Source organism: Scyliorhinus torazame, chromosome 6 (assembly GCF_047496885.1).
Source record: "Scyliorhinus torazame isolate Kashiwa2021f chromosome 6, sScyTor2.1, whole genome shotgun sequence".
In the NCBI taxonomy this organism is placed as follows: domain Eukaryota; kingdom Metazoa; phylum Chordata; class Chondrichthyes; order Carcharhiniformes; family Scyliorhinidae; genus Scyliorhinus; species Scyliorhinus torazame.
In genome coordinates this window covers 308,731,217-308,744,255 of record NC_092712.1, presented here as the reverse complement: position 1 = coordinate 308,744,255, position 13,039 = coordinate 308,731,217, and the positions used below count along the sequence as shown (strand labels likewise).

At 53.2% G+C, this 13,039-nt stretch overlaps 1 protein-coding gene across 3 annotated transcripts in view; it reads right to left on the bottom strand.

Annotated features, from left to right (window-relative positions):
• Positions 1-13,039, bottom strand: part of rreb1a (ras responsive element binding protein 1a) — a 196,123-nt gene that overhangs the window by 69,525 nt on the left and 113,559 nt on the right. For all 3 annotated transcript variants that reach the window (XM_072510027.1, XM_072510026.1, XM_072510025.1), the window contains exon 7: positions 9,361-9,500. In XM_072510027.1, the coding sequence (XP_072366128.1) occupies positions 9,361-9,500 (140 nt within the window). The remainder of the gene's footprint in view (positions 1-9,360; positions 9,501-13,039) is intronic.

The window sequence follows — 13,039 nt, the reverse complement described above, 5'->3', positions numbered from 1 at the left end:
CATTGCTGTGGTCACTGCTATCAGCCACGGTGTAGCCTACTGTGAGGGTTGATGGGAAAAATATTGGCGTAGGTCCCTCCTTCTCAGGGTAGCCCCAGGATGTTTGCTCTCCAACCCAATCGTGCCTCAAAGCTTCCATCTCACTGTGTTTGAGCTAATGCCAGTTTTCTCCATTCCAGAAAATCCTCCAAGACCTTAAAACTATGCCCCATCGTCCTCAACGTTCATCTTCCACAGGTATAATTCAATGTCTCAGGTGCACTGCTGCAGGCAGGCATCAAAGAGAGAGTTGAGGTCCTTCCACTGGGAATATGGGAAGAATTCGCTGATCCCTGGAATGAATGGATTGCGCCATGAGGAAAGATTGAGCAGGTCGGGCCTATACTCAGTGGCGTTTACGAGGATGAGGCGATCTTCTTGAAACATATGAGAGTGCGGGGAGGTGGGGGTGGTTTTGGCAGGGTTGATGCTGAGAGGATGTCTCCCTTTGAGGAAATCGAGAACCAGCAGGCACAATTTCCGAATAAGGGGTCTCCCATTTAATAATAATAATCTTTACTGTCACAACTAGGCTTACATTAACACTGCAATGAAGTTACTGTGAAACGCCCCTCGTCACCACATTCCGGCGCCTGTTCGGGTACACTGAGGGAGAATTCAGAATGTCAAATTTACCTAACAGAACGTCTTTCGGGACTTGTGGGAGGAAACTAGAGCACCTGAGGAAACCCACAGAGACACAGGGAGAACGTGCAGACTCCCCACAGACTGTGACCCAAGCCGGGAATCGAACCTGGGACCCTACATCTGTGAAGCAACAGTGCTGCCCACTGTGCTACCGTGCCGTCCATAAGGCGGGGAAAGGTTTCTTCCTTCAGAGGATTGTGAATCTTCAGAATTCTCTCTCCCCCCCCCCACCGCCGCCGCCGCCGCCAGAGAGTGGTGGAGGCCGGGTCATTCAAGGCCGAGTCGGACAGGTTTCTGAACTGTAGGGGAGTGAAGAGAGGTGACGGAATGGGCAGGAAAGTGGAGTGGAGGCCAAGGTCAGATCCACCATGATGTCACTGAATGGCTGGGCAGGCTCGAGGGGCCGAATGGCCTACTCCACCTCAAGGTTCCTGTGTGATAAAAGGTCTAGAAAGGATGGCTCATGTGGGCAGGATCAGACTGAGAAACAGGGCCAGCTCCCCCCTGGCCAGGGGGTGTGGGGCTGGACAATCAGGGGAACAGATAGGGTGGACAAAGAGAAACTATTTCTGCGGATTAGCGAGTCCAGGACCGGAACCTTCCGGCTGTTCCTGCCGGGGCGATCTTCCGGGTTCCCCGACGTTGCAGGGGGCATCAACGGGAAACCCCGTTGACAACGGCGTGATCAGAAGATCCCACCGTCGGCCAATGGTAGTCCGCCTCTTGCCTTGGCGGATATTCCCGCCCTCGGAGCCCGGGGCAGAGTAGCCGAATTATAGCCAGATCTTTCAGGAATTAAATGAGGAAACACTACACACAAGTAGACGTTTGGACCTCTGTTCGGCAAACGACCAACTAATACCAGATAAATTGTTAGTTTCAAAGCTGAGACAAGCGATATGGGGGGGGGGGGGGGAGGGTGGCGGGTACATGTGGTGGGATTATCCGGTCCCGACCACGACAGGAACGGTCACGAGTTGGATGGGAAATCTGACGGACCAGCAAAAGAATGTTGACTTCGGGGTGGGGTGGGGTTTTCCAGCCCTGCAGATCAACCATGATCTCACTGAGTGGCGCGGGAACATGATGATCAAGGGGCCGAATGGCCTCCCACTGTTCCTGATCACGAGTAAGGGAGAGAGAGAGAGAGAGAGAGAGAGAGAGTGAGATGGAGAGAGAGAGAGAGAGGGAGAGAGAGCGACAGCGCGAGAGGGGGGGCGGGAGGGGGAAGAAGGGATCTCACAAAATGGAGAAACACTTTTACAGGCAACACTTCAAAGTGCTGGGAACAGAGAGAGAAAGAGAGAGAGAACGAGAGTGAGAGCGAGAGAGATGAAGTGCCGGCTCTCTAGGCCCACGATTCACACAGGCTGAATCGCTTAGTCACGGAGCAAGGACCACGGAGGGTGGGATCTCTCAGTCACTGCACCTGCCAGCTACCAGTTAACAAGCGAGACTGGCAAAGGAACAACAACAGGTTACAGGCCTTCCCTTCCGCACCCCATGGCCAGGGAATGACATCTACTTTTGTCAGACTTGGGAAGAGATAGTAAAAGAGCAAAAAAATGATTTAACCATCTGTCGCCAGGAAGAGAAAACAATCCCCCTCTCACTCCCGTTCTCTGCCTTCCTTCCTGTCGGACCACCACAGGCAGCGGCTGAGATGCTTTACAAATGAGGAATAAAATGCTGCAATGTAAATTCAGTCCCAGCTGGATTGATCTCTGCTTCACAGAGCGGCTGGTGGGTTTAGCTGGGGGCAGATTGGTGGGTTTAGCTGGGGGCAGGTTGGTGGGTTTAGCTGGGAGCAGGTTGGTGGGTTTAGCTGGGGGCAGGTCGGTGGGTTTAGCTGGGGGCAGGTGGGTGGGTTTCGCTGGGGGCAGGTGGGTGGGTTTAGCTGGGGGCAGGTGGGCGGGTTTAGCTGGGGGCAGGTCGGTGGGTTTAGCTGGGGGCAGGTCGGTGGGTTTAGCTGGGGGCAGGTGGGTGGGTTTAGCTGGGGGCAGGTCGGTGGGTTTAGCTGGGGGCAGGTGGGCGGGTTTAGCTGGGGGCAGGTCGGCGGGTTTAGCTGGGGGCAGGTCGGTGGGTTTAGCTGGGGGCAGGTCGGTGGGTTTAGCTGGGGGCAGGTGGGTGGGTTTAGCTGGGGGCAGGTGGGTGGGTTTAGCTGGGGGCAGGTCGGTGGGTTTAGCTGGGGGCAGGTGGGCGGGTTTAGCTGGGGGCAGGTCGGTGGGTTTAGCTGGGGGCAGGTCGGTGGGTTTAGCTGGGGGCAGGTCGGTGGGTTTAGCTGGGGGCAGGTCGGTGGGTTTAGCTGGTGGGTTTAGCTGGGGGCAGGTCGGTGGGTTTAGCTAGGGGCAGGTCGGTGGGTTTAGCTGGGAGCAGGTCGGTGGGTTTAGCTGGGGGCAGGATGGTGGGTTTAGCTGGGAGCAGGTCGGTGGGTTTAGCTGGGGGCAGGATGGTGGGTTTAGCTGGGGGGCAGGTTGGTGGGTTTAGCTGGGGGCAGATTGTTGGGTTTAGCTGGGGGCAGGTTGGTGGGTTTAGCTGGGGGCAGGTCGGTGGGTTTAGCTGGGAGCAGGTTGGTGGGTTTAGCTGGGGGCAGGTCGGCGGGTTTAGCTGGGGGCAGGTTGGTGGGTTTAGCTGGGGGCAGGTTGGTGGGTTTAGCTGGGGGCAGGTCGGCGGGTTTAGCTGGGGGCAGGTCGGTGGGTTTAGCTGGGGGCAGGTCGGCGGGTTTAGCTGGGGGCAGGTTGGTGGGTTTAGCTGGGGGCAGGTTGGTGGGTTAAGCTGGGGACAGATCGGTGGGTTTAGTTGGTGGGTTTAGCTGGGGGCAGGTCGGTGGGTTTAGCTAGGGGCAGGTCGGTGGGTTTAGCTGGGGGCAGGTCGGTGGGTTTAGCTGGGGGCAGGTCGGCGGGTTTAGCTGGGGGCAGGTCGGCGGGTTTAGCTGGGGGCAGGTTGGCGGGTTTAGCTGGGGGCAGGTCAGTGGGTTTAGCTGGGGGCAGGTTGGTGGGTTTAGCTGGGGGCAGGTGGGCGGGTTTAGCTGGGGGCAGGTGGGTGGGTTTAGCTGGGGGCAGGTGGGTGGGTTTAGCTGGGGGCAGGTCGGTGGGTTTAGCTGGGGGCAGGTTGGTGGGTTTAGCTGGGGGCAGGTCGGTGGGTTTAGCTGGGGGCAGGTTGGTGGGTTTAGCTGGGGGCAGGTGGGTGGGTTTAGCTGGGGGCAGGTCGGTGGGTTTAGCTGGGGGCAGGTTGGTGGGTTTAGCTGGGGGCAGGTGGGCGGGTTTAGCTGGGGGCAGGTGGGTGGGTTTAGCTGGGGGCAGGTGGGTGGGTTTAGCTGGGGGCAGGTGGGCGGGTTTAGCTGGGGGCAGGTCGGCGGGTTTAGCTGGGGGCAGGTCGGTGGGTTTAGCTGGGGGCAGGTGGGCGGGTTTAGCTGGGGGCAGGTCGGTGGGTTTAGCTGGGGGCAGGTCGATGGGTTTAGCTGGGGGCAGGTCGGCGGGTTTGGCTGGGGGCAGGTCGGCGGGTTTAGCTGGGGGCAGGTTGGTGGGTTTAGCTGGGGGCAGGTCAGTGGGTTTAGCTGGGGGCAGGTGGGCGGGTTTAGCTGGGGGCAGGTGGGTGGGTTTAGCTGGGGGCAGGTCGGTGGGTTTAGCTGGGAGCAGGTCGGTGGGTTTAGCTGGGAGCAGGTCGGTGGGTTTAGCTGGGGGCAGGTCGGTGGGTTTAGCTGGGGGCAGGTCGGTGGGTTTAGCTGGGAGCAGGTTGGTGGGTTTAGCTGGGGGCAAGTTGGTGGGTTTAGCTGGGGGCAGGTCGGTGGGTTTAGTTGGTGGGTTTAGCTGGGGGTAGGTCGGTGGGTTTAGCTGGGAGCAGGTTGGTGGGTTTAGCTGGGGGCAGGTGGGTGGGTTTAGCTGGGGGCAGGTCGGTGGGTTTAGCTGGGGGCAGGTTGGTGGGTTTAGCTGGGGGCAGGTTGGTGGGTTTAGCTGGGGGCAGGTCGGTGGGTTTAGCTGGGGACAGGTCGGTGGGTTTAGCTGGGAGCAGGTCGGTGGATTTAGCTGGGGGCAGGTCGGTGGGTTTAGTTGGTGGGTTTAGCTGGGGGCATGTTGGTGGGTTTAGCTGGGGACAGGTCGGTGGGTTTAGTTGGTGGGTTTAGCTGGGGGCAGGTTGGTGGGTTTAGCTGGGAGCAGGTCGGTGGGTTTAGCTGGGGGCAGGATGGTGGGTTTAGCTGGGAGCAGGTTGGTGGGTTTAGCTGGGGGCAGGTCGGTGGGTTTAGCTGGGGGCAGGTCGGTGGGTTTAGCTGGGGGCAGGTCGGTGGGTTTAGCTGGGGGCAGGTCGGTGGGTTTAGCTGGGGGCAGGTCGGTGGGTTTAGCTGGGGACAGGTCGGTGGGTTTAGCTGGGGCCAGGTCGGTGGGTTTAGCTGGGGGCAGGTCGGTGGGTTTAGCTGGGGACAGGTCGGTGGGTTTAGCTGGGGCCAGGTCGGTGGATTTAGCTGGGGGCAGGTCGGTCGGTTTAACTGGGGGCAGGTTGGTGGGTTTAGCTGGGGGCAGATGTCCTGGTAATCCTGCGTGGGCAGGAAATCCTGCGTGGGCAGGAAATCCTGCGTGGGCAGGATTACAACAGTGGCCCAGACGTGATGGACCTCATGGCAGGAAAAGAGGGCATCTCCTTATGCGAGTTGCCCCCAAGGTCCTCCCGCCACCCCACAATGCAAGACCTGCCCACCCCACCCCACCAGACCCCCCCCCACTGCACCCCCAGACCCCCTCGAATTAGAGAGACCCCAAAATAAAGGGACCCCCCCCAGAGATCCCCTAAATAAATGGCCCCCCATGACCCTCTAAATAAAGGGACCCCCTCCAGCGACCCCCTAAATAACGATACCCCCAGAAAAGAGGCCCCTGCCAGGAAATTCCCCCCAGAAAAGAGACCCTTGCCGGGAAGCTAGAGAGATGTCCAGATTACTGTTGTAACACTCACCTGGGCAATACGTCTGCTGGCTCAGACACAGGAAGCACCACGTGTCAGTTCCTGGAAAGAGAAACCAGGCAGCTGTGTTTAAACCCCTCTGATCCTTGAGCTGCAAGCCATTCATTCATTTCCCTTACTGGGCTGTGATTGACAGATTCCACACACCCACAGCTGTCAGAGAGTTAAGAGCTTTCCAATCACCCCTTCACACTCGAGTGCTTTTGAAGTGGTCAAGCTGGAAATTGACAGCACTTAACCCTCTTTGAAGTGCTTGATGTTTGTAAACATTGTGGTTAGGTCACTTGAGAGTGACTCAACCGTGAAGGAAGGTGAAAGAAGCAAGGCAGACAGCTGTCTATGTCGAAGCTGTCAATCACAGCCTAGTAAGGGAAATGAATGGCTTGCTGGTCAAGGCTCTAAGAGGTTTAAACACAGCTGCTGGGTTTCTCTTTCCAGGAATTGACACGTGGCGCTTCCCGTGTCTGAGCCAGGTGTATTGCCCAGGTGAGTGTTACAACAGTAATGTTTTTCACTGCCTCTGTCTGGACTGCTCTCCAGCTTCTAGAGACAGGGGTCTCTTTCCTGGGAGCTGCTCGACAGGTATCTTTTTTGGGGGAGTTCCTGGCAGCGGTCTCCTTTTTGGGGGAAGGGGGGGTCTCTTTATTTAGGCGGTCTCTGGGGGGGTCGTTTTACTTAGGGGGTCTTCGTGGGTGTCCCTTTATTTACAAAGAACATTACAGCACAGGAATGGCCCTTCAGCCCATCAAGCCTGCGTACATCCAGATTCCTTATTTAGACCTACTACTTGTTGCCCAAACGATCTGTATCCATCCATTCCCACCTGTACATGTGTCTATCAAGATACAGCTTAAATGTTGCTATTATGCCTGCCTCCACCACCTCCATTGGCAACGCATTCCAGGCACTCACCACCCTCTGCGTGAAAATCATTCCCCGCACATCTCCCCTAAACTTTCCCCCTCTCACCTTGAACCTGTGCCCCCTTGTAATTGGGTCATCCATCCTGGGAAAAAGCTTCTGACTATTCACTCTGTCTATACCGCTCGTAATTTTGTAGACCTCAATCTGGTCTCCCCTCAGCCTCCGTCTTTCCAACGAAAACAACCTGAGTTTATTCAACCTCTCATAGCTAACACCCTCCAGACCAACATCCTGGTAAACCTTCTTTGCACTCTCTCCAAAGCATCCACGTCCTTCTGGTAATGTGGCGACCAGAAATGCACGCAACATCCCAAGTGTGGCCTAACTGAAGTTTAATACAGCTGCAACATGACCTGCCAACTCTTGTAATCAATGCCCCGGCCGATGAAGGCAAGCATGCCATTTGCCTTCTTGACCAACTTATCCACCTGCATTGCCACTTTCACGGAACTATGGACTTGAACGCCCAGATCCCTCTGTATGTCAATGCTCATAAGGGTTCTGCCATTCACTGTATAATTCACACCTGAATTTGATCTCCCAAAATGCATCACCTCACATTGGATGGATGGAAAAGATCCCAAGGCACTATTTTGGAGAAGATCAGGAGAGACGGTGCTGTAGTGATAACATGAGAACATAAGAACTAGGGGCAGGAGTAGGCCACCTGGCCCCTCGAGCCTGCTCCGCCATTCAATGAGATCATGGCTGATCTTTTGTGGACTCAGCTCCACTTTCCGGCCCGGACACCATAACCCTTAATCCCTTTGTTCTTCAAAAGCTATCTATCTTTATCTTAAAAACATTTAATGAAGGAGCCTCAACTGCTTCACTGGGCAAGGAATTCCATCGATTCACAACCCTTTGGGTGAAGATGTTCCTCCTAAGCTCAGTCCTAAATCTACTTCCCCTTATTTTGAGGCTATGCCCCCTAGTTCTGCTTTCACCCGCCAGTGGAAACAACCTGCCCGCATCTATCCTATCTATTCCCTTCATAATTTTATGTGTTTCTATAAGAACCCCCCGCATCCTTCTAAATTCCAACAAGTACAATCCCAGTCTACTCAACCTCTACTCGTAATCCAACCCCCTCAACTCTGGGATTAACCTCGTGAATCTCCTCTGCACATCCTCCAGCGCCAGTATGTCCTTTCTCAGGTAAGGAGACCAAAACTGAACACAGTACTCCAGGTGTGGCCTCACTAACACCTTATACAATTGCAGCACAACCTCCCTAGTCTTAAACTCCATCCCTCTAGCAATGAAGGACAAAACTCCGTTTGCCTTCTTAATCACCTGTTGCACCTGTAAACCAACTTTTTGCGACTCATGCACTAGCACACCCAGGTCTCTCTGCACAGCAGCATGTTTTAATATTTTATCATTTAAATAATAATCCCTTTTGCTGTTATTCCGACCACAATGGATAACCTCACATTTGTCAACATTGTATTCCATCTGCCAGACCCTAGCCCATTCACTTAGCCTATCCAAATCCCTCTGCAGACTTCCGGTATCCTCTGCACTTTTTGCTTTACCACTCATCTTAGTGACGTCACTGCACTAGTAATTCAGAGGCCAGTTACACTCTGAGGACATGGGTTCAAATTCTACCACAGCAGCTGGTGGCATTTACATTCAATTAATAGCTTTCTGGAATGTAAAGCTGATCTCAGTAATTTTAAAAAAATATTCGTTCACGGGATGTGGGCGCTGCTGGCCCGATCAGTGTATCATTGCCCAGCCCTAATTGTCCTCGAGAAGATGGTGGTGAGCTGCCTTCTTGAACCGCTGCAGTCCATGAGGTGTAGCTACCCCCAGAGTGCTGTTAAGGAGAGAGTTCCAGGATTTCGACCCAGTGACAGTGAAGGAATGGCGATATATTCCCAAGTCAAGGTAGCGAGTGACATGGCAGGGAACCGCCGGGTGGTGGTGTTCCCAGGAATCTGCTGCTCTTGGCCTTCCAGATATTAGCGATCGTGGGTTTGGGATGTGCTGCCTAAGGAGCCTCGGTGCCTCAGTTCTTGCCGTGCGTGGTGACGATACGCACTGCTGTTACTGTGCTCCTGTGGTGGAGGGACACAGTGTTTGAGGAGGGGGTGCCCATCAAATGGGCTGCTTTGTCCAGGATGGTGCTCAATGTTGTCAGAGCTGCACTCATCCAAGCAAGTGAAAAATATGCCATCATAATAAAAGAATGGGTTACTCTAAATTTACATCCCCACTTCTGACCTTAAGATGGAAAGGAGGTCATTGATGAAGCAGCTGAAGATGGTTGGGCCTCGGACACCATGTAGGACATACAGTGCAGAAGGAGGCCATTCGGCCCTTCGAGTGTGCACCGACCCACTTAAGCCCTCACTTCCACCCTATCCTCAGAACCCAATAACCCTTCCTAACCTCTTTTGGGCACTAAGGGACAATTTAGCATGGCCAATCCACCTAACTTGCATGTCTTTGGACTGTGGGGAGGAAACCGGAGCACCCGGAGGAAACCCACGCAGACACGGGGAGAACGTGCAGACTCCGCACAGACAGAACAGAGCTCAAGGAATGAGTTTTGTGGTGGTGGTTTGGGGGGGGCGCAGTCTCATTGTGGTAACGCAAGGCGCTGACCAGCCACGTTTTTGCTATGAGCTCTCAAGCTCTGCAGCCCAGCAGGACGTGGATTGTTCAACCAGTTAAGACTCCTAAACAGGACAAACATGAATAAATAATGGTAATCCCTGCATCCTGGCTTCAGCCATTCAGAGATCTCAGGTACCGTGGGGAGGAGGGGAGCTATCATCTTACCTGAGGCTGGAATCAGGGTGCATCTCCATGTGAGTCTCCAGTCCATACTTGCAGATGAAAGTCTTGTAACATATTGGACAGTGAAGCACCTCGTCGATCCTCTTCTCTTCCTCTTCATCGGAGGGAATCTCTCGGGTAACCTGGGCAGGAGATGGGAAGAGCAAATTACTGTGGATGCTGGAACCGGAACCAGAAAATACTGGACAATCCTCAGCCAGTCTGACAGCATCTGTGTGAGAGATTCTCCACGCCTGGCACCCACACAGCGAGAGATTCTCCCCACAGATACTGTCAGACATGCTGAGGGCATCCAGTAGTTTCTGTTTTTGATGGGAAGAGGAGTGTTTGGAGACGGAGAGGGGGGAAAAATAAAAAAAGAGGGAAATTAATAAACGATCAAGTCGGGATTTCCTTTTAAGTGACCAGCTGCTGCCGTTTTCCATCTCTCACCTCCCAATTATCGCCCCTCCTCGCTCATGGGTAGTGCTTCATACGGGGTAACCTTTAGAATTGTTAAGAGCCCTCGGGTAGGTTGTCAATGTGGTTGTCCTTCTCTTGCGGCCCATACCGGTGAGGGTCAGGACGTATTCGGCCATGGGCAGGGAGGGTAGTATAGTCAGCTTCACACCCCATATCCACACGTGCAAGGACTGACTATATTTTCATCTCCTCCTCCGCGCCACCATCTCTGGGGACCCATTGGTGGTACCATCAGTTGAGATGCCGACGCCATCATATTCCAACGAAGATCAGATCACACACCACCAGGCAGGACTGGAAGCGGGACCGTGAAAACATGCGGCTGAGGGACCAGAGAATCCAGCCCAAAGTATTGCCATCACCAATGGTTTCAGGAAAGCCCAATGCGGCTGATGGAATGAAGGTTTTACAGAAACAGGAGCCATTTTATCGGGTTTGGAGGCGCGTGCTTGTAACCTGCATCTCTGTAAATAAAAGCTGATCAAGTAGGTAAAGCTTAGGCTCCAGTTCCAGCCTTTGCCGCTTGCCTATCTGAAATACAACACTAGGCCCTTGTAATAATGGCCTTTCAGTAGCCCTGCTGCCTCACGGCGCGAGGTCCCAGGTTCGATCCCGGCTCTGGGTCACTATACGTGTGGAGTTTGCACGTTCTCCCCGTGTCTGCGTGGGTTTCGCCCAAAGATGTGCAGGCTAGGTGGATTGGCCACGCTAAATTGCCCCTTAATTGGAAAAAATGAATTGGATATTCTAAATTCTAAAAAAATAAAAAAAATAATGGCCTTTCAGCCAGCAAACCGGGCACCGCGTAGACTGAGAAATGTTTACCTTCATCGTCGAGCATGCCAGGGGGTGCTCCTTACACATTATCATGAGCTAATGGGGAAGTGAACTCCAGGGACTTGCGATAAAGCAATGAATGCTTACCAAGTGATACCTGAACTTTAATCATTCTCAATCCATCACTGCTCATTATTAGGCTTTACAGTGGGAGCTGCTCAGGGGGCAGGCATTTTGTGGAGGATTTCACCCTGGCGACCATCTCACCACTAAGCAATACTTCTCACAGCTGCATCCTATCGTATCACATCCATGCAAAACTGAAGACAGTCAAATAATTCAGTCAAACCCACTTCCCCTTTAAAGTGCACAGCGGTAATTTAGGCCAAAGATCCAGAGCATCAACCTTTGCACCCACGTAAGCAATAAGATCGATTTAGCCAACAAATCACTTTCACCGCACGTGCCCCCCCCTCCCTCCCCCTCCCCGTTACTAATGCCCATTTCCTGGTTGCCAAACATGACTAAAATCTAAGCAGAGAAGCATATGGAGCAAAGATACGACTTCCTCAGTCAGAACATTCTGGAATTCAGTTAGGAGCACTCTCGCCTCTCAGCCAGAAGGTTTCGGATTCGAGTCCCACTCCGTTAAGCACAAAAATCTAGGCAGACCCCATCGCCCCACAGTGCGGTACAGAGGGAGTGCTGCACTGTCGCAGTCTTTTGTTTAAGACATCAAACCGACGCCCCCCGCCGTCTTCTCGGGTGGATGTAAAGGATCCCATGGTGCTATTCCGAAGCAGAGCACGACAGTTACCCCAGTATTTATCCCTCAGTCGACAACAACACACATAAAAAACCAGACTATCTGGGCAATTAGCATATTGCTGTCTGTGTGGGAGCTTGCTGTGCACAAAATGGCTGCTGGGTTTCCTACATTACAACGGTGACTACACTTCAAAAAGTACCGCACTGGCGGAAGCTGTGAGACGTCTGGAGGAAGCGCTAGACAAATGCAAGTCTTTCTTTGATTACAGCATTTACCGATCTGTCGCCAGTGCTGGAAATAATCATCGGAAAATAAATTCAATTGGAAAACAAAACTGGCAAATTCAATGGGTCAGTCAGCATCTGGAAGAGAAAAGCGGCTTCACACCTGCCCGATGACATTTGAAGGCACTTTCCTCAGTCGCTGACCCACTCTACATCATGCTCTCCTTTGTAATTTCACTGCCGCGGAAACACCGCCTCAGTGACCACGGAATATAGGTTGGCAGGCATTCACGGCAGAGAAGGAGGCCATTCAGCCCACTGTGTCCATGCTGGTCAGCAAAGATCTGATTACACACCCGCCACCCTCTGGACCAAACGGTTTCTCCTCAACTCCGATGTCCCGAATCAAGGCGGAGACGCACATCAAGGCTGGCGAACCGCCCGTCACTGAGGCAGCTCGGATAGTGCCCGAGTATATCGCTGCCACGGTGACTTTTTAAAAAAATATATATACTTTATTCATAAAATATCTGAAATAACCATTACAGACATTTCAAAATAGCCACCACCAAAAGTGCAATAACATTTAGGTTTTCTACATTGACCATATTTCACTTTCTGAGGTGCTTCAATACAATCGAAAGGACATTACAGACATTTCATAATGGTCATTACAAAAGGAACAATGGTATTTAACTTGTCTGCATCGATCATTCTGCACTCGGAGATGTTTCAATAAAATTTTGATACATGTAATATTCACCGTGTATATTCAATGTAAGTCATACAACCCGAGGGGTGGGGTTCTATACAATTCCCAGCCCCTCTGTGCACAGTGGCTGAAAGACCTTAGGCAGCGGCCTTCCCCCATTGCACGTCTTCCACGGCTGACCCAAGACTTAGCAGGTCCCTCAGCGCATAGTCCTGGGCTTTGGAATGTGCCAGTCTGCAACACTCGGTCTGGGACAAGCTCCTCGCACTGGAAGATCAACAGGTTTTGGGCCGGACCAAAGAGTGTCATCCTCCAGAAGCAGCTGATGTTATTGTGCGTCCCTGGGGACAGCCCAGAGAGCGCAGAGTCCTGGCTCACGGAGCTGCTCGGGACGAAGCTCGACAAAGGGAAAAAAGCACCTCGTCAGTCTCCAGCCTTCCTTTGCAAAGGATTCCGGATTGGAGGCTGCACAGCGATTCGGGCCTTTGGCCTCCCGAGAGTTTGCTGGCTTCCCCTTTGAAGGCTGGAGGCTTTTCCCTGCAAGCGCTCGACTGTAATATGCCTGTTGTATATTTTCTAGAGATTACTGTAATTCAAGGCTTCAGTGGGAGACAGGTGGAGATTCGGGACAGAGAATAACCTTCCCACCTCCCAGCTGCCACTTCCAGGAGACAGTATCCTCCTTTGTTGCACGATGTAATGTAATATTATTCAACA